The sequence below is a fragment of the Schistocerca serialis genome, chromosome 2 (assembly GCF_023864345.2).
Source record: "Schistocerca serialis cubense isolate TAMUIC-IGC-003099 chromosome 2, iqSchSeri2.2, whole genome shotgun sequence".
In the NCBI taxonomy this organism is placed as follows: Eukaryota; Metazoa; Arthropoda; class Insecta; order Orthoptera; family Acrididae; genus Schistocerca; species Schistocerca serialis.
This window is the reverse complement of record NC_064639.1, coordinates 585,914,007-585,937,535: the sequence shown is the minus strand read 5'-3', so window position 1 is coordinate 585,937,535 and position 23,529 is coordinate 585,914,007. Positions and strand designations below refer to the sequence as shown.

General features: G+C 40.9%; 1 protein-coding gene across 1 annotated transcript in view; it reads left to right on the top strand.

Annotated features, from left to right (window-relative positions):
• The window catches only part of LOC126457604 (protein lin-54 homolog), a 275,865-nt gene that overhangs the window by 100,840 nt on the left and 151,496 nt on the right, over positions 1–23,529 (top strand). The window contains exon 4 of the mRNA XM_050094052.1: positions 2,875–3,099. Coding sequence (XP_049950009.1) covers positions 2,875–3,099 — 225 coding nt within the window. The remainder of the gene's footprint in view (positions 1–2,874; positions 3,100–23,529) is intronic.

The following is a 23,529-nucleotide window of genomic DNA, read 5'->3' as shown; positions in this document are numbered from 1 at the left end:
TGCGTTTAATGACATGATGAGGTTTCTGGATCTCAAATTACACTATGCTAGTTGGCACAGTGTAGGGACCTGAAAAGATGGTCCTTCAAAGCAAGTGCACTTTAAAATGTGGTAGCTGCAGTTCACAAGGAGCAGACCAAACTTGTCTGCCCAAGTTTTTCAGCGACCAAACAAAATGAGATTACCACTGGTGGAGCAAGGAATAATTCTATCAGTTATGAGTATGGGAAATGGGAACTTACGTATGGAAGAATGAAGAAATGGATGAGAAGTTGAGAGAAGCTGTAATGGTTCGAGGAAGGAAAGCTGTAACACTGTAATTCCTTATGGCATGCAATTTATACACAAGTTTACAGTATTGTTTAAAATTTCAAAAAGTATATCATCAGGAATAATTTTAGTGCCTCTTGTGGATAAGAGGTGGCCCTGCACAAGAAGTAATAATGTTTACATTACACAAAATGAGAGAACAAGGCTCTTTAATGTGCACCCAGATACCAGGTGGGCTCTTTTCACTGCAAAACCACCTTTTGTAATGCACTTCACAGAGTGAACCTTTACACGATGAGACTTGCTTTGCAAAACTGTTGTGCAAAGGTATTTTACATAACATAAATTCACCTTAATGATGTAATAAACTTGTAAACAGTGCATAAATAGTAAATTTTGTATGTTGAGACATTTTATTTGTGACAGTGCATTAGAGCTTTGTACCACGTGCTCCCAGCTCAGCTCCACTTTGCTGGTGACACCATTCCAATGGACAATTACAGATCATCCAGCATTGGGCCTAACCTTAGTAAGAGGGTTGCTCAGAAAGTAATGCACCACTTTTTTTTTTTTTTTCTTCAACTATTCTTTACTGAACATAATGAGAGTTGCACACATGAAGGAATGGTGTTTTATCTACACACTCTATTTTTCCACATAATCTCCATCCCATTCTGTGGCCTTATCCCAGTGCGAAACAAGGGCGTGTGTGACCTATTGGTACACATACTTTTGAATATTCAAGAGTGTGGATCATTGTATCCACACTTCCATTGCTGATTGACGGATGCAGCGACAATTGCCGAGTCGTAATGCGTCTGTCATCGCGAATGACACCAGCAGCTCGCTCTGCTGCATATCAGGTGTGACAGCCATGGCTGGGCTCCCCGACAGCTGCAAATGATGGATCTCTGCCGAACCGCCTTCTGATGACCTCACCCTCTATGCCCAGGGACTAACTGTACTTCTGTCAACAGCAGATGCTCCATATACTTTTCACAAGTGTTTGTGAATATTACCCACAGTTTCTTTCTCTGCAGTGAGAAATTCAATATTGGCATGTTGCTTATAACGTATATCACCTACGGACGCCATTTTGGAACTGTCCTACAGCTATGCTATCTGTTGGAAGTGATGGAAACTTGGTGTGGTCACTCAAGAGACTTCAAATAATACATATATAACATTTTCCATTCACAGCATTGTTTTCAGCTGAGGCAAAAAAATGTGGTGCATTACTTCCTGGGCAACCCTCATAGAATAACTCTATTTCTAGTTATGACTTATGAAGACAGGCAGAAACAACATGAGAAACAATAAATATGGAAAAAAGCTACATGAATAATACAGACGAGTGTGGACTTTAAGCATCATCACCCCACCTCTCCTCCCTCCTGCACCTTAATTATTCATGTGACAGTTTTGAATGTTTTAACAAATGATTGTGTGTATCAGGCGCTATGAAAGCTGTTGAAAACACACAGTTGGGATCATTTCATCATATTTTTAAAAATTTTCTGTTATGGCTGAGTTAGGATAAAGCTGCAGCTTCCTACAAGAAATCTGGAGAAAATCCCTGTCCACCTTCATGAAAGCAGTCAAAAAACAGAATGTACAAAGTTATCGTGGGTTTAAATTTTGGGCTGAGTGACATGCTTATACGAGCCCATCACCTTACTGTTCTTAGGTGATAATTTTAAGCAACCAGTTGGTACATAATTTGGATGGACTTAGCATGTGAATCTCTCTTGTAAACAGTTTTGCACTTGAAGCTCCATAAATATTTTGTGGAAGGTTATTGTTCATAAGGTTCTCGGTGATCAACATTAGCCAGGTTCAAAGCCTGTCACACACTGTCATTTGCAGTATTTGAGCAATTTCCAGATAATCTGAAATATCAGTAACATTTTCTTCCTTATGGTTTGCTCAAATGTGTAACGTGCTATTTCAACAGCATTATGGTCTCTCACCTTAAAAGGCTTACTACAAACATAAAAATGAACATGCTCATTCCTTTTTACTCATATAGTGACAAATTGTCCAATTTGAACAAATAGCATTAGTTTGATGAAACTTGGGAAATTACTGAGCTAAAGGCTTATATCATGCTGCTGAGAACGTCATCTAATCAGTGCCACTTCTGGTCATTTTTCATAGCCACTTCATTTTTAATTTTGATTAAATTGCCATTTTTGGACTGAAATATCATTTTGGCAACTATTTGTATGTATTAGATCCTTCTTCTGGATTTACTTGCATCTTATTAAAATGATACCAACAGGGTTTACTTCTGGTGTAAGAATAAAAATATGAAATAGGCAGCTTCTGTATTTACAACTACAAACTATTGATCTTTATGTTTCAGCTACACTTTCACACTCATAAAGGCTTGTTCTTGTGTTGCTGTTAGAGTATTCCATTTAACATAAGGTGTCCACTTATACAGAAAATTGTCATTTGTTTACGCATTGTATGATCTGTGTTCAGATTTCTCCTGAATTGATATTCTCCTCCTCATTTCTTCTCTTTTTGTTTTATGTACTGATAGTACGTGAGTATTATATCATCGCTCTTTTTTTACTAGTTTTGTCTCTCTATTTACAGAACATTGTTGTTAATAAGTTTGTAACATCTCCAGTAAAAATGCCAGCCAAATTAGTAATGCCAGCATCTACAGTTGTGAAGATTCCTACAAAAATTCTGCCTGCACCTACAAGTATGCAACAATCTCTTGGGGGTGTTGCAACAGTTTCTGGTGCTACATCAGCAGTTTCAACAGTTAATACTAGTGTCAAGCCACTAAGCCCTCAGAAAGTCATCATTAGGCAGGTTAGTGACTTTTTTTATTTAGCATATAATCATTAGTTGCATAAGAGAAACAAAGTGACATCGAAAGATATTTAAAACTGTTGCATCAATAATAACATTATGCAAAAGTAAGTAGCTTCTTATGTTCGACCAAGATTATAATAATTGATTGATCAGCGGTGCTATGGTAGGGATGTTCAGCGTCTGTTGTTAATCAACTCCTGCAACGTTTCATTTATGATGCACATGAAGATGTTTTATTTTCAATCATTTACTCAGGTGTTGTATATTCCTATCAGTACCATATACTTTCATACGATTTCCTGGCAACAGGTTCAGAGTGATGCAAAGGAAGAAACCTTACAGATGTCATAATTGTGTGCTGACAAATAAGAGCCTACATAAGCAACAGGGTTTTCATCATTTAGGAAAGCTGGCAGGTAATAAAGTAACATTGACATAATGAGCAATAAGCAAGGTGGATGGTGGAGACAGGTGATGTTACATACTACCTTCCAGCAAAAGTTATGTTAACTGTTTAGAGGTTAGGCATTTCATTATTTCTTGGAATACTATACACAATCCGCAGGCAATTTCATAAAGGTTAACTAGTTTGTAATATTGCTATTCATGAACATATCCAATTTAAATTACAAGGTGCCACAATGAACAAAAACTTAACTGTCATTATAATTGTCATGACACTTGACAGCACTTCCATCAGATCGTGTAATAAGGAACTACAATATAAGGAAAGAATATTAAAGATAATATAGACTGATAATTAGAAGTTAATAAAAGTCAAACAAAACCTGGACCTTGTGAATTCAAATCAAATATAGATAAGTGTTAGGAATGACTCAAGCTGTGTGAAATGAGTTTTTCCTCAAAATTCATGTAATCTGGGACATGTACTATCTATTAAAAATGTTCCGAGACAGATTTTATCCCTGGAGTGTAAGTGACGTTTGTGCAGTAACTATAGTGACAGTTTGAAGTAACAGCTACAAACAACAAATGTGCAATTAGCCAGTCAGTTGTAAGCAGGCAGTGTTAAGTAATGGATGTATGACTGCTTTGTATCAATGTCGTCATGTTACAAATTACAGTGGAGCAATAGCTCTCAATCAAGTGTTAATGATATTGTCAAGAACGTTCTTAAGAAGATAAAAGTGTGTGCAGAGTTTGTCTTGCACACCTTGATTCCTGAATGAAAGCTGATGTTTGGGCACCTGCTGGAAGGTGATTGAAATGTAAAATGTGGATAGTTCTTTTCTGGCATAAAATTATCATGGATGACGAGACTTGGTGTTGTCAATACTGACCGACTACAGAGTGCACAAAGTCAATGCAGTGACAAAATAACAGACATTCAAATCAGTGTGACACTTGAAACGATCAGTATCCCAAAGAAGGACTTGTTTGATAATTTCACATGGTTGTATGAAGATTCTGTGCATTGTACACAGGTGGGAGAGACTGTTTAGAACACATGAAGCATTAAAACCAACGTCTTAATGTTTCTCTATTTTTTAAATTAATCCATTGTTGAAACTTCTTGGATTGATGGGTAGGAAGTTTTTTAGAATGTCCTTAGTAGTTGCTGATACTTTTTCTCATGTGCCTTAAGACAGGTTACATACAAGTAGTGTGCTCCTCATACTTTTAATAAAAATCTCAAAGCCAATAGCAGTGGCAGTGGCAGTGGCATGGTTTCCATGTGGACTGCCTTGAAAATGGAAGGTCCATGGTAGTTTAAAATATTGTACTTTGGTTTTGATCCAAGCAACAATCTACTGTTAGAGCCATATAAGCACACCTCGGAGCTCTGTTCAAAGCTTCACTATGTCACTAACTCTCCTCTGCTCTTCTACATATCCTACGTACTTTTCCCTTTGAAGTATTTAGCTAGTAAGGTGTTGGGAACAGTGTAACATCCGGTCAATCCAGCAATGAAGTCAGTTTGGTATGCCAGCTAGGACAGTGAACACATTACAGTATGATAAAGTAAAGGGAAATCATGGCTGGAAAAAAGTAGCTCAGCAGGATGGTGAAGGTTACTTACAATGTATACTATCAGCAATGACAAGGTGTACATCAGCTCTTTAAGACAGATTGTGAGTTGATGTTTGTGTTAGGGTACAAGGGGCTCGCTCCTATGTCGCCAAAATTGTTTAGATTGTCCTACAGATTTTTCTTTGGGAAGCACTTACACGTCCTCCAGTCAGGATCCTTTCCTCTGTGCTTTCCATATTTTTGGAGCCCTGAAGAAAGACATATGTGGCTGTAGATTCGATTTGGGCAAGGAGATGCACCCAAACATTTTTCTATAAAGACATAGACTATCTTGTCTCACTGTGTGATGAATTTATTAATAGTTATGGCAATTAATTTTGAAATAACAAACAATTTGCATACTTTTTCCATCTCTCGTTTTTGCTTGACTGCCTCTAATATGATCATAATAGATTGTTTTGTATGATAGTTGTGATTGACTGAGGATGTGGGACACATGGTGTAGCTCAGTGTACAATTTCTTCACTTTTACATGGCACCATCAGGGGGTTAAAAATATAAAAACACTGGACATGTTTCTGCAATTATCGAAAACATGCTCTACGACCCCATCCAGAACTGCTAAGTTTGGTAATGTGAACTGGGGGATTACATTATTAACAGTCAAGCTGTCAGGATTTAATGAGAGAAAGAAAGACTGTTCGTATAATTAGTGGCTGGTATTCACCTCAACGCACACATGATTGCAGTCTCAGGCAACTGAAACCACACTGCGAGCAGCAGCACCACCAGTGCATTATGCGAATGGCAACTGCGTGGGGGTAAGGAGGAGGCTGGGGTGAGGAGGGGGAGGGATAGTATGGTGGGGTTGGTGGACAGTGAACTGCTGCAGTTTAGATGGACGGCAGGGGAGGGGGAAGTAGTGGAAAAGGAGAGAAATAAAAAGACTAGGTGTGGTGGTGAAATTATGGCCGTGTAGTGCTGGAATGGGAACAGGGAGGGGGCTGGATCGGTGAGGACAGTGACTAACGAAGGTTGAGGCGAGGAGGGTTACGAGAACTTAGGATGTATTGCAGGGAAAGTTCCCACCTGCGAAATTCAGAAAAACTGGTGTTGGTGGGAAAGATCCATATAGCACAGGCTGTGAAGCAGTCATTGAAATGAGGGATATCATGTTTGGCAGCATGTTCAGCAACAGGGTGGTCCACTTGTTTTTTGGCCACAGTTTGTCAGTGGCAATTCATGCGGACAGCCAGCTTGTTGGTTGTCATGCCTACATAGAATGCAGCACAGTGGTTGCAGCTTAGCTTGTAAATCACATGACTGGTTTCACAGGTAGCCCTGCCTTTGTGGGCTAGGTGATGTTAGTGACCGGACTGGAGTAGGTGGTGGTAGGAGAATGTATGGGACAGGTCCTGCATCTAGGTCTATGACAGGGGTATGATCCATGAGGTCAGGAATTGGGAGCAGGGGTTGTGTAAGGATGGACGAGTATATTGTGTAGGTTTGGTGGGCGGCGGCATACCACTGTAGGAGGGATGGGGAGGAAAGTGGGCAGGACATTTCTCATTTCAGGGCATGATGAGAGGTAATGGAAACCCTGTCGGAGAATGTAAATCAGTTGCTCCAGTCCTGAGTGGTACTGAGTTATGAGGGAATACTCCCCTGTGGCCAGACGATGGGCCTTTGGGAGGTGGTGGGAGACTGGAAAGATAAGGCACGAGAGATTCGTTTTTCTACAAGGTTGGGAGGATAATTATGGTCAGTGAAGGCTTCGGTGAGACCCTTGGTATATTCAGAGAGGGACTGCTCATCACTGCAGATGCAATGACCACGGGTGGCGAGGCTGTATGGAAGGGACTTCTTGGTATGGAATGGGTGGCAGCTGTTGAAGTGGAGGTATTGCTGGTGGTTAGTAGGTTTGATATGGGCAGAGGTACTGATGTAGCGATCTTTGAGGTGGAGGTGAACATCTAGGAAGGTGGCTTGTTGGGTTGAGTTGGACAAAATGAAGCAAATGGGGGATAAGTTGTTGAGGTTCTCGAGGAATGTGGATAGGGTGTCCTCACCTTGGATCTCTAATATTGTTACATTCCATCCTGGGTTTTTCATTGCTTGATTTTTGCCTGATGGCTTTTCTTCGATCCTAACCCAGTGCTGTTTCACTTTGTTACTATTTTCTGTTGCATCACTATACTCAACGTCTTTCCTGTTTTTCTCTCATCACTTTACAAACTGCACTGCATGTTCTACTTACGAGCCACACTGTATCAACTGTCTCGGCCGCGCACAGCAGACGGCTACAAGACCACGCTGATTGTTGGTGCAGCATTGTATGTCCCAAATTACTTCCGCTGATATAATTGAGCCTATACTTTCAAACTGATCACTCTCCCTTCTTCATTTTCCGTATATTTTGCGTGTTAACTCCTTCACCTTTCCGATGCCACATGATCTTGTATCTCAACCTACGAATCCCTCCTCATTCCCCACACTTTCTCCATTCTATCCCAGTTCACACCCACTAATTCTACCTCATCCAGTCATACCTGCCATCCTCCTTCTACACACTTATCCACTCTCAGACCTGCTATCTCGCCAATTTTAGTGAGTTTTCACCTTTCGCTGTTGTCGTCTCACTCAGATTTCATTTCATTTTATCCCCTTTTGCATCTATTTCGTCCTTACCATGATTTTTCGCATGTATTTGAGTGTATCCTTGCATAATTTTTCACTCATAGTTCTACATTATTTACCTAATTTTTCCCACCACCAAGGGTCGTTGCTCCTTCCATCTGCATCAATACAGAAAACAGTCCCACATACTGTTCCTGTGTTGTTGCTTGGCTCATCGAGTCCCATGAAATAGCCTTACCATCAAATTACCCATCTTCGGCTGCCACCCTTCCTTCCACAGTGACCTCCATCTGTTCAGATTCCGCCAATCCTTAGCCCTCACCAACGTAGCCCTGAAAAACCAGATGACTCAGCTCCAAACCACCTTGTAGTACCTTCTTTCCATTTGCAAAATTCTCCTGCTATGCAATCCCAAATTCCTGGAACCCATAACACACATGGAAACACTCGTCTGCAGCAACTTGAGCAACATGCACACCACCACCTCACAAAGGTCTCCATCCTGCTCACTTCCCACTCTTGCCCTGGAGTACCACTGTCTACCACCTCTATAACAACCTCCAAACCTCCCCCACATCCCCTCATAACTGAAAAACTCTATCTCGCAGACCTACTACACCTACCCCACCCTCAAAAATTCCCTCTCACCATCACACAGAATTCAGAACCTAAAGAGACATGCAACACAGTCACGAACCTTTCCTCCAGAAGCCTTAGTAACACCGAAATATCAATCCTTTCCAAAGCCCTCACCTTCTGGCCCACTCCCAAATTCAGTCATGCAGGACTTGTTAAAGACCTTCTCACATTTTCCCAGTCCCTACAGTGGAAACACTTTTTTGCCATGAACCCTGCCAATGAGACTCAACCAGAGACCAATATTGAACCTTGCCTGACTCAGTTCACTCCTCCATCCAACCGTGATGCACCCCCACTGCCCCCAATTCCAGAATTTCTTAAACTCAAACCTTGCCTCGCCATCATTCCCCAAATTCCTCAACTTGCAAACTAACCTTACATCCACAGAAAGAACTGCAGTTCACCATTTAAAAACTGATCCCGACCTTATAATCCTACCTGCGGACAAAGGCTCCACCACTGTTGTTTTGAACTGGGAGAAGGACTCCACCAGCTTTCAGATACTTCCACCTACAAACCTTGCCACAGTGATCCCATTCCAGTACCGTATTTATTCGAATCTAAGCCGCACCTGAAAAATGAGACTCAAAATCAAGGAAAAAAATTTTTCCCGAATCTAAGCCACACCTGAAATTTGAGACTCTAAATTCAAGGGGAGAGAAAAGTTTTAGGCCGCATCACCAAATCGAAACAAAGTTGGTCCATTGTAATATGAGACACAATTTAGGTCGAATGAATGACGATACAGTTACAGTAGTTTGATTCGAGTCGTAACCTTAGCAGTTGAGCTTTACCAGGTAGCCATTGCTATGCGCCAGGCGCTCCATTCGTATTTATACGGGCACCGTTCCTTTTTCACGTGCTTCATCTGGTTTGAGTTGATTGCTTATTTTTCTTTGATCTGATAAGCACCGTTTTCTTTGTTATAGGTGTTTACGTCACTCTAAGCTGAAAATGCATTACTGTACTGTGTCATGCATTGTTTGTCGCATTCTCATTGTGCGTGTTTACCGCCTGTCGCCGCTCACGGCATGGCTTGCTTTTGCGCGCACTGCCGCAGCTTACAATTAAAAAAAAAAAGAGATGAATCGTCTCATTAGCAAAACGATGGCAAGAGACTGCTATTTGTTGTTACTTACACTGCTGCTTTCTTTGATAATGATCAACAAGAACCAAATAATACACTGCGTGTGATAGAAGATGTTCTGAATGAGAGTTTAGCGAAAATTTTTCTCCGTTTGAAAATCTTTGCAGGCACCTCTTTAGTACATTACATTCTGCACAGAAATTAGAGTCATCTTAGATTTAAAAATCTAGTCAATTGCTGTGCTTCATTTATGACTGTATCACTATTAGGCATAAGAATAATACGAATATAAACATGACATGATATGTATATTCTTCCGCGTTTGCTGTTGTCTCACTCTAGTTTCGTAGTTTATTAGGCAGACACGATTTAAATGAGATAGCACCAAACACGAAACAATACATGGCAAAATGTTTATATTTGTGTTATTCTTATGGTGAAGAGAATACTGCATGTGATTCACATTTCATCAGGTTCCTATTAGCAACCATCTCTTCTCACAGGTAGGAAAAAATTCAGAACGTAGAGTTGGCCATATTGACAAACATCCCAAACAGTCTTGCCAGTCGGATTTTCGTAGTGCATTGAAATGCTGCTACATTTGAAGATGAATAATACGGTATTTGTATTTACTTCGTTGGATAATGTATGAAAATGCAGTAGTCGAAACTCGGTGCGGAGAACAAAAGCTCGTCTTCCACCTTTTTTTTAAATTCCTTTACTGACGCAGAGGATTTGGTGCCAGTATTTATCTTTGTGCCTACAAAGCCTGCCTGTGTAGCACTACATATATTCGACGGCAGAAGTTAGTTGTGGCGGCACCCACCAACATTTTTCAGAACTTCCTCTTGCTTTGCACTCGATTCTAAGCTGCAGGCGGTGTTTTGGATTAGAAAAACCAGAAAAAAAAAGTGCGGCTTAGATTTGAGTAAGTACGGTAATCCAGTAGGATCCCCAGTTGCTATCAAATCCTTAGGCCCATCCCAAAAACATCCCAGAATCTCGCTCGCTCGCTCGCTCTGTCTCTCTCTCTCACTCTCTCTCTCTCTCTCTCTCTCTCTCTCTCTCTCTCTCTCTCTCTCTCTCTCTCTCTCTCTCTCTGTGTCTCTCTCTCTACCACTCACTGCACTCCTACCTTCTACATATTTCCTAAAGTCCATAAAACCTAACCACACGGGATGCCCAATTGTGGCCGGCTACTGTGCCCCCACTGAGAGTATCTCTGCTCTCGTAGACCAACACCTTCGACCTATTACCAGGAACCTATCCTCCTATATAAAAGATACCAACCATTTCCTCCACTGACTCTCCATATTTCCTGTCCCTCTACCACATGGTGCCATGCTCATCACTATTGATGCCACCTCCGTGTACACTAACATTCCTAATGCCCATGGCCTTACTGCTATTTATCACTACCTTTCTCAAGCCCTATGGATTCCAAACCAACAACCTCCTTCCTAGTCTCCATGACCAACTATATTCTCACCCACAATTACTTCTCCTTTGAAGGCATTACCTACAAACAAATCCACGGTACGACTATGGGCACCCACATGGCACCATCCTATGCCAACCTATTCGTGGGCCTTTAGAGGAATCCTTCCTAAAAACCCAGGATCCTAAACCCTCACCTGGTTCAGATTCATTGATGATATCTTTGCTATCTGGATTGAAGGTGAGGACACCTTATTCACATTCCTCCAGAACAACAACTACTTCTCCCCCATTTGCTTCACCTGGTCCTACTCAACCCAACAATCCATCTTCCTAGATGTTGACCTCCACCTCAAAGATGGCTACATCAGTACCTCCGTCCATATCAAACTTACTAACCGCCAGCAGTACCTCCACTTTGACAGCTGCCACCCATTCCATACCAAGAAGTCCCTTCCATACAGCCTCGCCACCCGGGGTCGTTGCATCTCTCGGAACATACCAAGGGTCTCACTGAAGCTGTCACTGACTGTAATTATCCTCCCAACCTTGTAGAAAAACAAATCTCCCGTGCCTTATCTTTCCAGTCTCCCACCACCTCCCAAAGTCCCATCATCTGGCCATAGAGGAGCATTCCTTCATAGCTCAGTACCACTCAAGACTGGAGCAACTGAATTGCACTCTCTGCCAGGGTTTTGATTATTTCTCGTCGTGCCCTGAAATGAGAAATGTCCTGCCCACTATCCTCCCCATCCCTCCTACAGTGGTATTCCGCCGTCCACTGAACCTACACAATATATTAGTCCATCCTTACACAACCCCTGCCCCCAATCCCATACCTCATGGCTCATTCCCCTGTTATGGCCCTAGAATCAAGACCTGTCCCATACATCCTTCTACTACCACCTACTCCAGCCTGGTCTCTAACATGACCTGTCCCATCAAAGGCAGGGTTACCTGTGAAACGGTCATGTGATTTACAAGCTAAGTTCCAACCACTGTGCTGCATTCTATGTAGGGATGACAACCTACAAGCTGTCTGTCTGCACGAATATGTGTGTGTGTGTGTGTTGTTGACAATGGCCTTAATGGCCCAAAGCTATAATTGGGAGAATCTTTTGTTGTGCCTATCTGCAATTCAGCATCTCTGCTATATAGTGAGTAGCAACTTTCCTTCTCTAATATTGTGAAAATCTTTTGTCTATGCATATGTTAATTACAGTCTCCTGCCACGGTCTCTGTATGTTCAGGCTAATCTCACGAACTAGTGTAGGTATTCTGATATGGTTTTCATTAATAGGTAAACTAGTTCTTGAAAAACGTTTGTGGTTGCAATTTATAAATATTTTGTGGTAACAGGCCGCACTGTGATGAATCGAATTCCCTCGTTACTGTGAAAATGATGCCATTGCTTTATAGTGGTGAATGCAGAACACCTTGGCATCGTGCCAGGCCCACACGACCTACAACTACTAGGTGCCTGTCACAAGTTGCCACTGAATTCTTAAATGACCTCTGATGCACTTACCATTGAGATGTCACTCCAAACACTAATGAAATTTGGAACAGATAAATTGTGCCTCCTAAGAACTCTCCGGGTGTGCACTGCTTAAAGTGCTTGTGTTTTGAAAGTGATGTTATTCAACTATCTGAAGTTGTTCCCTGAATTTTAATTGTAACTCTTCACTGTGACCTGTAATCGGTATTGCTGCTCCTCCATACAAGTCGTCTGGCCATAGATACTGAGTGCTACCTTTGCAAAGCCAGGACGGGTCACTAGTACAACATAAAAGATATCCTGGGTTGATGTGGGGTTGGCAGGTGGCACTTTTGAAGTCGTTCTAGCGCAGTTCGTGGGACTCCTCAGCACTTGACCATGGGAAAGTAAATCATTTTGTATGTGTGGTCTCCTGCTTGGTGAGTAGGTTTTTTTTTCATCTATCCAGTTAACATTATATTGTCAAAAACTAACTATTTTTGCTGTTAAATTATACAGTTTGCTGTACAATCATAAACTTTCACGTCTTAACCCCCCAGATAACTGATTGAGGTAGCAGTGAAAGTAGTGGAGCACTAGATAGCACTTACATACCATATGCTGTTGGAATGTTGATTGCAAAGTTTTCATTTTGATTATCTCAAAGGGCTGGGTAAGGACAGTAGCTCACTGTGGCACTTGACACTTGATGTCCTACAGAGATTTTGGGGGGGAGGAAAGGATGTGGCCGTGAAAACTGGTGCAAAGTAGCATACAACAAATAACTTAACAAATGTGATCTAGAGATTGACAGGGTATCTGCTGAAGTTTGTAGCCCTATCTGGGCAAATACGATTCCATGTTTATGGGTTATTTCCTGTGTTGTTTATGTAACAGATAGGATCATTTCAGTGTTCTTTGTGAAAGATTTCACGGTATCAACATCCACAGTTATAAAATATTGAAAAGAAACTGTTGTAGCCAATGTGAACAATACTGTAGTAAAATGTTCTGATTACCAGAAGATAGTTACACACATGAAGACACTATCTACATCTACATCTACATCTACATTGATACTCCGCAAGCCACCCAACAGTGTGTGGCGGAGGGCACTTTACGTGCCACTGTCATTACCTCCCTTTCCTGTTCCAGTCGCGTATGGTTCGCGGGAAGAACGACTGTCTGAAAGCCTCCATGCGCGCTCTAATCTCTCTAATTTTACATTCGTGATCTCCTCGGGAGGTATAAGTAGGGGGAAGCAATATATTCGATACCTCATCCAGAAACGCACCCTCTCGAAACCTGGCGAGCAAGCTACACCGCGATGCAGAGCGCCTCTCTTGCAGAGTCTGCCACTTGAGTTTATTAATCATCTCCGTAACGCTATCACGGTTACCAAATAACCCTGTGACGAAACGCGCCGCTCTTCTTTGGATCTTCTCTATCTCCTCCGTCAGACTGATCTGGTACGGATCCCACACTGATGAGCAATACTCAAGTATAGGTCGAACGAGTGTTTTGTAAGCCACCTTCTTTGTTGATGGACTGCATTTTCTAAGCACTCTCCCAATGAATCTCAACCTGGTACCCGCCTTACGAACAATTAATTTTATATGATCATTCCACTTCAAATCGTTCCGCACGCATACTCCCAGATATTTTACAGAAGTAACTGCTACCAGTGTTTGTTCCGCTATCATATAATCATACAATAAAGGATCCTTCTTTCTATGTATTCGCAATACATTACATTTGTCTATGTTAAGGGTCAGTTGCCACTCCCTGCACCAAGTGCCTATCCGCTGCAGATCTTCCTGCATTTCGCTACAATTTTCTAATGCTGCAACTTCTCTGTATACTACAGCATCATCCGCGAAAAGCCGCATGGGACTTCTGACACTATCTACTAGGTCATTTATATATATAGTGAAAAGCAATGGTCCCATAACACTCCCCTGTGGCATGCCAGAGGTTACTTTAACGTCTGTAGACGTCTCTCCATTGATAACAACATGCTGTGTTCTGTTTGCTAAAAACTCTTCAATCCAGCCACACAGCTGGTCTGATATTCCGTAGGCTCTTACTTTGTTTATCAGGCGACAGTGCGGGACTGTATCGAACGCCTTCCGGAAGTCAAGAAAAATAGCATCTACCTGGGAGCCTGTATCTAATATTTTCTGGGTCTCATGAACAAATAAAGCGAGTTGGGTCTCACACGATCGCTGTTTCCGGAATCCATGTTGATTCCTACATAGTAGATTCTGGGTTTCCAGAAATGACACGATACGTGAGCAAAAAACATGTTCTAAAATTCTACAAGAGATCGACGTCAGAGATATAGGTCTATAGTTTTGCGCATCTGCTCGACGACCCTTCTTGAAGACTGGGACTATCTGTGCTCTTTTCCAATCATTTGGAACCCTCCGTTCCTCTAGAGACTTGCGGTACACGGCTGTTAGAAGGGGGGCAAGTTCTTTCGCGTACTCTGTGTAGAATCGAATTGGTATCCCGTCAGGTCCAGTGGACTTTCCTCTGTTGAGTGATTCCAGTTGCTTTTCTATTCCTTTGGCACTTATTTCGATGTCAGCCATTTTTTCGTTTGTGCGAGGATTTAGAGAAGGAACTGCAGTGCGGTCTTCCTCTGTGAAACAGCTTTGGAAAAAGGTGTTTAGTATTTCAGCTTTACGCGAGTCATCCTCTGTTTCAATGCCATCATCATCCCGTAGTGTCTGGATATGCTGTTTCGAGCCACTTACTGATTTAACGTAAGACCAGAACTTCGTAGGATTTTCTGTCAAGTCGGTACATAGAATTTTACTTTTGAATTCAATGAACGCTTCACGCATAGCCCTCCTTACACTAACTTTGACATCGTTTAGCTTCTGTTTGTCTGAGAGGTTTTGGCTGCGTTTAAACTTGGAGTGGAGCTCTCTTTGCTTTCGCAGTAGTTTCCTAACTTTGTTGTTGTACCACGGTGGGTTTTTCCCGTCCCTCACAGTTTTACTCAGCACGTACCTGTCTAAAATGCATTTTACGATTGCCTTGAACTTTTTCCATAAACATTCAACATTGTCAGTGTCGGAACAGAAATTTTCGTTTTGATCTGTTAGGTAGTCTGAAATCTGCCTTCTATTACTCTTGCTAAACAGATAAACCTTCCTCCCTTTTTTTATATTCCTACTAACTTCCATATTCAGGGATGCTGCAACGGCCTTATGATCACTGATTCCCTGTTCTGTACATACAGAGTCGAAAAGTTCGGGTCTGTTTGTTATCAGTAGGTCCAAGATGTTATCTCCACGAGTCGGTTCGCTGTTTAATTGCTCGAGGTAATTTTCGGATAGTGCACTCAGTATAATGTCACTCGATGCTCTGTCCCTACCACCCGTCCTAAACATCTGAGTGTCCCAGTCTATATCTGCCAAATTGAAATCTCCACCTAAGACTATAACATGCTGAGAAAATTTATGTGAAATGTATTTCAAAATTTCTCTCAGTTGTTCTGCCACTAATGCTGCTGAGTCGGGAGGTCGGTAAAAGGAGCCAATTATTAACCTAGTTCGGTTGTTTAGTGTAACCTCCACCCATAATAATTCACAGGAACTATCGACTTCTACTTCACTACAGGATAAACTACTACTAACAGCGACGAACACTCCACCACCGGTTGCATGCAGTCTATCCTTTCTAAACACCGTCTGTACCTTTGTAAAAATTTCGGCAGAATTTATCTCTGGCTTAAGCCAGCTTTCTGTACCTATAACGATTTCAGCTTCGGTGCTTTCTATCAGCGCTTGAAGTTCCGGTACTTTACCAACACAGCTTCGACAGTTGACAATTACAATACCGATTGCTGCTTGGTCCCCGCATGTCCTGACTTTGCCCCGCAGCCGTTGAGGCTGTTGCCCTTTCTGTACTTGCCCAAGGCCATCTAACCTAAAAAACCGCCCAGCCCACACCACACAACCCCTGCTACCCGTGTAGCCGCTTGTTGCGTGTAGTGGACTCCTGACCTATCCAGCGGAATGGTGAAATGGAGCACCCTGTGAATAGCATGATGTATGAAAAGTGCAATTCTAGCACCAGAACATAGAAAATTGTGAAACCGCTAGAACAATAGTAAGATGTCATTTGACCTCATATGAGATTTGTATTGTGAATCCTCAACATGACTGAAGTTAAACATATATTTTTTCCTTCATGTATATGACGTGCACATTTAGATAAAAACTTCACCTCAAAGTTCTAACACTTTGAGATAACAGTTTTGGATACAACACGTTGTATTCCTGTCCTGAAGTGTGATCTATTTCTAATGTTCCTTACAGTTCTCCATTTATTTCACATGTTTGTTTGTAAACATTTCAGACTTTGGGAAGATCGTTGATATTTTTTATATGCTTCTTTCAGATGGCTCTTCCCCCCTCTCAAAGATAGACTGGTCTTGGAACCTATGCAATTCCAGTTTGATACTTCTACTTCTTTGATTTGTGCAGTCATATAGTCAGTTCTTCAGTTGCTTTCATGTTGTTGCACTTCAACATGTCGTTTCTAAGAGTGACGACATTCTTATGCTTCTACCTTTTGTGTATTGTCATGGTGTATTGGCTTATTAGGTTTTTCCAAGATGTTGCAGGAATTTCAGTCAGAACTCTTGTTCTTCATGCAATTGAGGTTTTTTTTCACAACCTTGTTAATTTTCTCCACCAACAATGTTGTCTTATATTGAAGTTTCTTCACAAACTGAAAAAATGTTAAGAAGTTGTCTGTTGCCATATTTCATCCCAGCTTGAGAAATAGATCCCAGAAGTGAAGAATGGTATACTCTCCCAAAGGCTAGTTGCCTGGTTGGCTTTCCTCCATACCAAGATAAGGGAAGACAATGCAAATGTGCTTTGATGTCTGCGGCTATCCAAAACTTGAGTCCCTACTTGTAAGGTTTGTTTAACATAAATTGGTTTCATCTGCACTTTCCTTTGCTGGAAAGCAATCACTCATCAATTGTAATGTCTTCACCATGACAGTAACAGTGGAGGCAGTTTTCCATGCACTTGTCCTATATTTTGTAAGTAAGAGAGAACTTGTCAGCATGGCCGCACTGAACTTAGCAGATTCCTCCTCTTCACTAAGAAGTCACACTGTTTATATAATCTGTCCCATGTCATTGTATTCCTGATAACATTAGGCCCCCAACAATATGATCAAAGGTTATCCAAGGAAACACCTTTAGCACAAAAAACACCTGAAATACAAAAGTCATTGCCTCCAAAACCAGCAACAGCAAGATCTGCATGGTATTTTTCATTCCGAGTATTTGATTTTGGGTAGAATTTTTTATATGATATACCATGCCTCCCCCCACGAACCATGGACCTTGCTGTTGGTGGTAAGACTTGCATGCCTCAACGATACAGATAGTCGTACCGTAGGTGCAACCACAACGGTGAGGTATCTGTTGAGAGGCCAAACAAACGTGTGGTTCCTGAAGAGGGGCAGTAGCCTTTTCAGTAGTTGCAGGGGCAACAGTTTGGATGATTGACTGATCTGGCCTTGTAACACTAACCAAAATAGCCTTGCTGTTCTGGTACTGCGAACGGCTGAAAGCAAGGGGAAACTACATCCGTAATTTTTCCTGAGGGCATGCAGCTCTACTGTATGATTAAATGATGATGGCGTCCTCTTGGGTAAAATATTCCGGAAGTAAAATAGTCCCCCATTCGGATCTCCGGGCGGGGACTACTGAAGAGGACGTTGTTATCAGGAGAAAGAAAACTGGCATTCTACGGATCGGAGCGTGGAATGTTAGATCCCTTAATCGGGCAGGTAGGTTAGAAAATTTAAAAAGGGAAACGGATAGGTTAAAATTAGATATAGTGGGAATTAGTGAAGTTCGGTGGCAGGAGGAACAAGACTTTTGGTCAGGTGAATACAGGGTTATAAATACAAAATCAAATAGGGGTAATGCAGGAGTAGGTTTAATAATGAATAAAAAAAATAGGAGTACGGGTAAGCTACTACAAACAGCATAGTGAACGGATTATTGTGGCCAAGATAGACACGAAGCCCACGCCTACTACAGTAGTAAAAGTTTATATGCCAACTAGCTCCGCAGATGACGAAGAAATTGATGAAATTTATGATGAGATAAAAGAAATTATTCAGGTAGTGAAGGGAGATGAAAATTTAATAGTCATGGGGGCCTGGAATTCAAGAGTAGGAAAAGGGAGAGAAGGAAACATAGTAGGTGAATATGGATTGGGGGTAAGAAATGAAAGAAGAAGCCGCCTAGTATAATTTTGCGCACAACATAACCTAATCATAGCTAACACTTGGTTTAAGAATAATGAAAGAAGGTTGTATACATGGAAGAACCCTGGAGATACTAGAAGGTATCAGATAGATTATATAATGGTAAGACAGAGATTTAGGAACCAGGTTTTAAATTGTAAGACATTTCCAGGGGCAGATGTGGACTCTGACCACAGTCTATTGGTTATGAACTGTAGATTAAAACTGAAGAAACTGCAAAAAGGTGGGAATTTAAGGAGATGGGACCTGGATAAACTGAAAGAACCAGAGGTTGTACAGAGTTCCAGGGAGAGCATAAGGGAATAATTGACAAGAATGGAGGAAAGAAATACAGTTGAAGAAAAATGGGTAGCTATGAGGAATGAAATAGTGAAGGCAGCAGAGGATCAAGTAGTTAAAAAGACGAGGGCTAGTAGAAACCCTTGGATAACAGAAGAAATACTGAATTTAATTGATGAAAGGAGAAAATACAAAAATGCAGTAAATGAAGCAGGCAAAAAGGAATACAAACGTCTAAAAAATGATATCGACAGGAAGTGCAAAATGGCTAAGCAGGGATGGCTAGAGGACAAATGTAAGGATGTAGAGGCTTATCTCACTAGGGGTAAGATAGATACTGCCTACAGGAAAATTAAAGTGACCTTTGGAGAAAGGAGAACCACTTGCATGTATATCAAGAGCTTTGAGGGAAACCCAGTTCTAAGCAAAGAAGGGAAAGCAGAAAGGTGGAAGGAGTATATAGAGGGTCTATACAAGGGCGATGTTCTTGAGGACAATATTATGGGAATGGAAGAGGATGTAGATGAAGATGAAATGGGAGATATGATACTGCGTGAAGAGTTTGACAGAGCACTGAAAGACCTGAGTCAAAACAAGGCCCCAGGACTAGACAACATTCCATTGGAACTACTGACGGCCTTGGGAGAGCCAGTCCTGACAAAACTCTACCATCTGGTTAGCAAGGTGTATGAAACAGGCGAAATACCCTCAGACTTCAAGAAGAATATAATAATTCCAATCCCAAAGAAAGCAGGTGTTGACAGATGTGAAAATTACCGAACTATCAGTTTAATAAGTCACAGCTGCAAAATACTAACACGAATTCTTTACTGACGAATGGAAAAACTAGTAGAAGCCAACCTCGGGGAAGATCAGTTTGGATTCCGTAGAAACACTGGAACACGTGAGGCAATACTGACCTTACGACTTACCTTAGAAGAAAGATTAAGGAAAGGCAAACCTACGTTTCTAGCATTTGTAGACTTAGAGAAAGCTTTTGACAATGTTGATTGGAATACTCTCTTTCAAATTCTGAAGGTGGCATGGGTAAAATACAGGGAGCGAAAGACTATTTACAATTTGTACAGAAACCAGATGGCAGTTATAAGAGTCGAGGGGTATGAAAGGGAAGCAGTGGTTGCGAAGGGAGTGAGACAGGGTTGTAGACTATCCCCGAAGTTATTCAATCTGTGTATTGAGCAAGCAGTAAAGGAAACAAAACAAAAATTTGGAGTAGGAATTAAAATCCACGGAGAAGAAATAAAAGCTTTGAGGTTCGCCGATGACATTGTAATTCTGTCAGAGACAACAAAGGACCTGGAAGAGCAGCTGAACGGAATGGACAGTGTCTTGAAAGGAAGATATAAGATGAACATCAACAAAAGCAAAACGAGGATAATGGAATGTAGTCGAATTAAATCAGGTGATGCTGCGAGAATTAGATTAGGGAATGAGACGATTGAAGTAGTAAAGGAGTTTTGCTATTTGGGGAGCACAATAACTGATGATGGTCGAAGTAGAGAGGATATAAAATGTAGACTGGCAATGGCAAGGAAAGCGTTTCTGAAGAAGAGAAATTTGTTAACATCGAGTATAGATTTAAATGTCAGGAAGTCGTTTCTTAAAGTATTTGTATGGAGTGTAGCCATGTGTGGAAGTGAAACATGGACGATAAATAGCTTAGACAAGAAGAGAATAGAAGCTTTCGAAATGTGTTGCTACAGAAGAATGTTGAAGATTAGATGGGTAGATCACACAACTAATGAGGAGGTATTGAATAGAATTGGGGAGAAGAGGAGTTTGTGGCACAACTTGACAAGGAGGGATCAATTGGTAGGACATGTTCTGTGGCATCAAGGGATCACCAATTTATTATTGGAGGGCAGCGTGGAGGGTAAAAATCATAGAGGAAGACAAGAGATGAATACACTAAGCAGATTCAGAAGGATGTGGACTGCAGTAGGTACTGGGAGATGAAGAAGCTTGCACAGGATAGAGTGGCGTGGAGAGCTGCATAAAACCAGTCTCAGGACTGAAGACCACAACAACAACATATCATGATGATAAATCTGAAGGCAATGGTGACTGTCACCAACTCGGTGATATATATGCAGTGGGCCCTCCTCTTTTCTTCAGGATGTGCAGAGCAGCCCGTCTTCCTGAATTGTACACCAAGTGATTGAACTAGTGCTGCGTTTGGGTATTGCCTCACATCATGTGCAATTGTTGTGCTGTTTTAAGAGATCTTCTACAGACACCATGGTTTATACATTTAAAAAAATTACTGTCTTGCGAACACATGGTGTTTTTTCAATGGTAGCTGTTGAAATGGTAATGCTTGTGCTGTTTCTGTGCTCTATCCTGTATCATAGGCGGAAACTTCTTTTAACACATTCTGTTATTGCCAGTAGAAATTACAGTCGCATAGTGATGCCTAACAGTACAAAGAATCTGAGTGCAGCTTTGCTGATAGTTGCATTAAGATGCATTATTTCCAAGCAGTGACAGCTTGAAGTCAGTTGTTCACTCTTTTTAGTGCTTCGGAGAACCTGTAAGATGGATTTTTCTGCTTCCAAAAAGTGCTACATAACTTGAAAAAAATATTACAGGTGTGATCACTTTCCGCACATTGAGGACAGTTTAACTGATGAAGAAATTCTGGGGCTGCTTGAAGCACCTGGTCCCAAAACTGACGATGATGATTTTGAAATCAATGACAATATTTCTGAAACAGATGGGAATCTGCTTTTCTCCATCTTATAAGCAGGAACCACACAAAGAAGTCAAAAAAGTTTACAACTTCTGGGAGAAAGCAGCAGTCACTCTAGCCTGACTGGAATGTCTTAATAACGCTTGCCAATCTTGCTTGGTCCATTTGTGCCGTTTGTGTGTCCTTGGTAAATATTAATGGTTGTGAACACATGGAACATAGGCTCCACAATTATCCTGCATCACATCACTCAAATAATGGCTGAGTAAAATACAAGTGTCATGTAAATACACACTCTGCAAAGATTTATTTATGTATTTATTTGCAAAAGGCTTTATCATATTATGGAAGTGGGATTGTATGTAAATGAGGACCCTGTAGCACTCTGGCCCCTTTCACTTGCAAATTGATGAGAATAGTACAGAGGTTAAACTTCACCTATAACTAGCTTTTCGACTATATAGGAGGCCAAAGGATGTATGGTTAATCCAGAGAAACTGACAGTCCTACTATTAGGAAAAACTGTGGATATGTTAACATAAAACATCGTTGATGCATTCCTGACGAGTAGTTGTAAGTTATAAAATGCTTGGCATTAACAGAATTGCTGCAGAAAATTGAGTAGCTATATCGGTTAATAATTTTCTCACAACAGTAAATTTGTAACTTGCATCTTGGATTAATGTATCTGCCATTTTATCTTCCATCATACAAGTCTTCAGCTAAAAGTACTAATTAAATTTATCACATGATCCTTATCTACCTGTCTTTCTTGAAATTCTTTGTATATTAGATTCTCATTAAACTGTTCAACATGTGTGAAGGTACAACAGATTTTATTGTACATCTAGATTGTTTTCATTTAAAAAAAATTGTTCTAGATGGGCAATAAAATCTGTTGTATATTAAGTGATTGCAGCATCTCTTCAAAGCCAGTATGTCAGTTTTTGCGGTGTTTTGATTGTCAATAAAATTTTGCCTTGTGATGATGTTGAGAATTTCTTTTATCTTCAGTACTATTTATAGACAAATGTATAAAACAATGCTCTCCTGCTCTTGCTGGCAGAAATGTGAAACGATGACATTCAGCTCCCAAACTGACTGGTTGGAGCATATTATCAGTAAAAATAGTAGGTGTTGCACAGCCAGTTGGAAGGGTTTGAAAGTGTTTGAAACCTGTCTTGTAGACAACACCTTTACCAAGAAAACTGCAGAAACAAGCATTACATTATCTTGAGGCTTCATAGAAAGCAACCTTCCATTGATGTATTAAAGAGCCCTGTTTGACAACAGTGGGCAGATGATTGGCATTGTAATAGTTTCAAGTGTCTGGTAGATGCTGAAAGCATCACTGCATTTTGGATTTTAAGTGATAGGGATGGCAGACAGTAAGTAGCAGAGCAAAAACCCTTGCAGGAAATATTGAACCCAGTAAAATATGTTACGTAAACTATAAAATTGTAGTAAAATATCTGGAAGATTTATCCAGAACTCAAGATTAGTTGTCATGAGTTCCTTCTCTTGAGTCAGTTGTGAGGTTTTTAACCGCCATTCTCGACACTTAACAATCAGGGTCCAAAGGGTCCAAATATCCTTAACCATGAAGTGACAAAGAAATTAACTCTGATGGCCAAGGATGGTTGTGTTCAGATGTTTTTGTGTGATTAGTGCATATTTAAACTAGAAATTGTCGTGACTCATAGGGTAGTAACATCTGTTGTTTCATGCTTATTTGCCACATATTTATCAGTTTCAGATGGATGTTTGCTTTTCCTAATTAATTTTCAATATTTCTATCATGGAATTTCTGTTGTAAAATTGAGAAAAGTACTCAAGTCATCACTGAATCACTTAAAG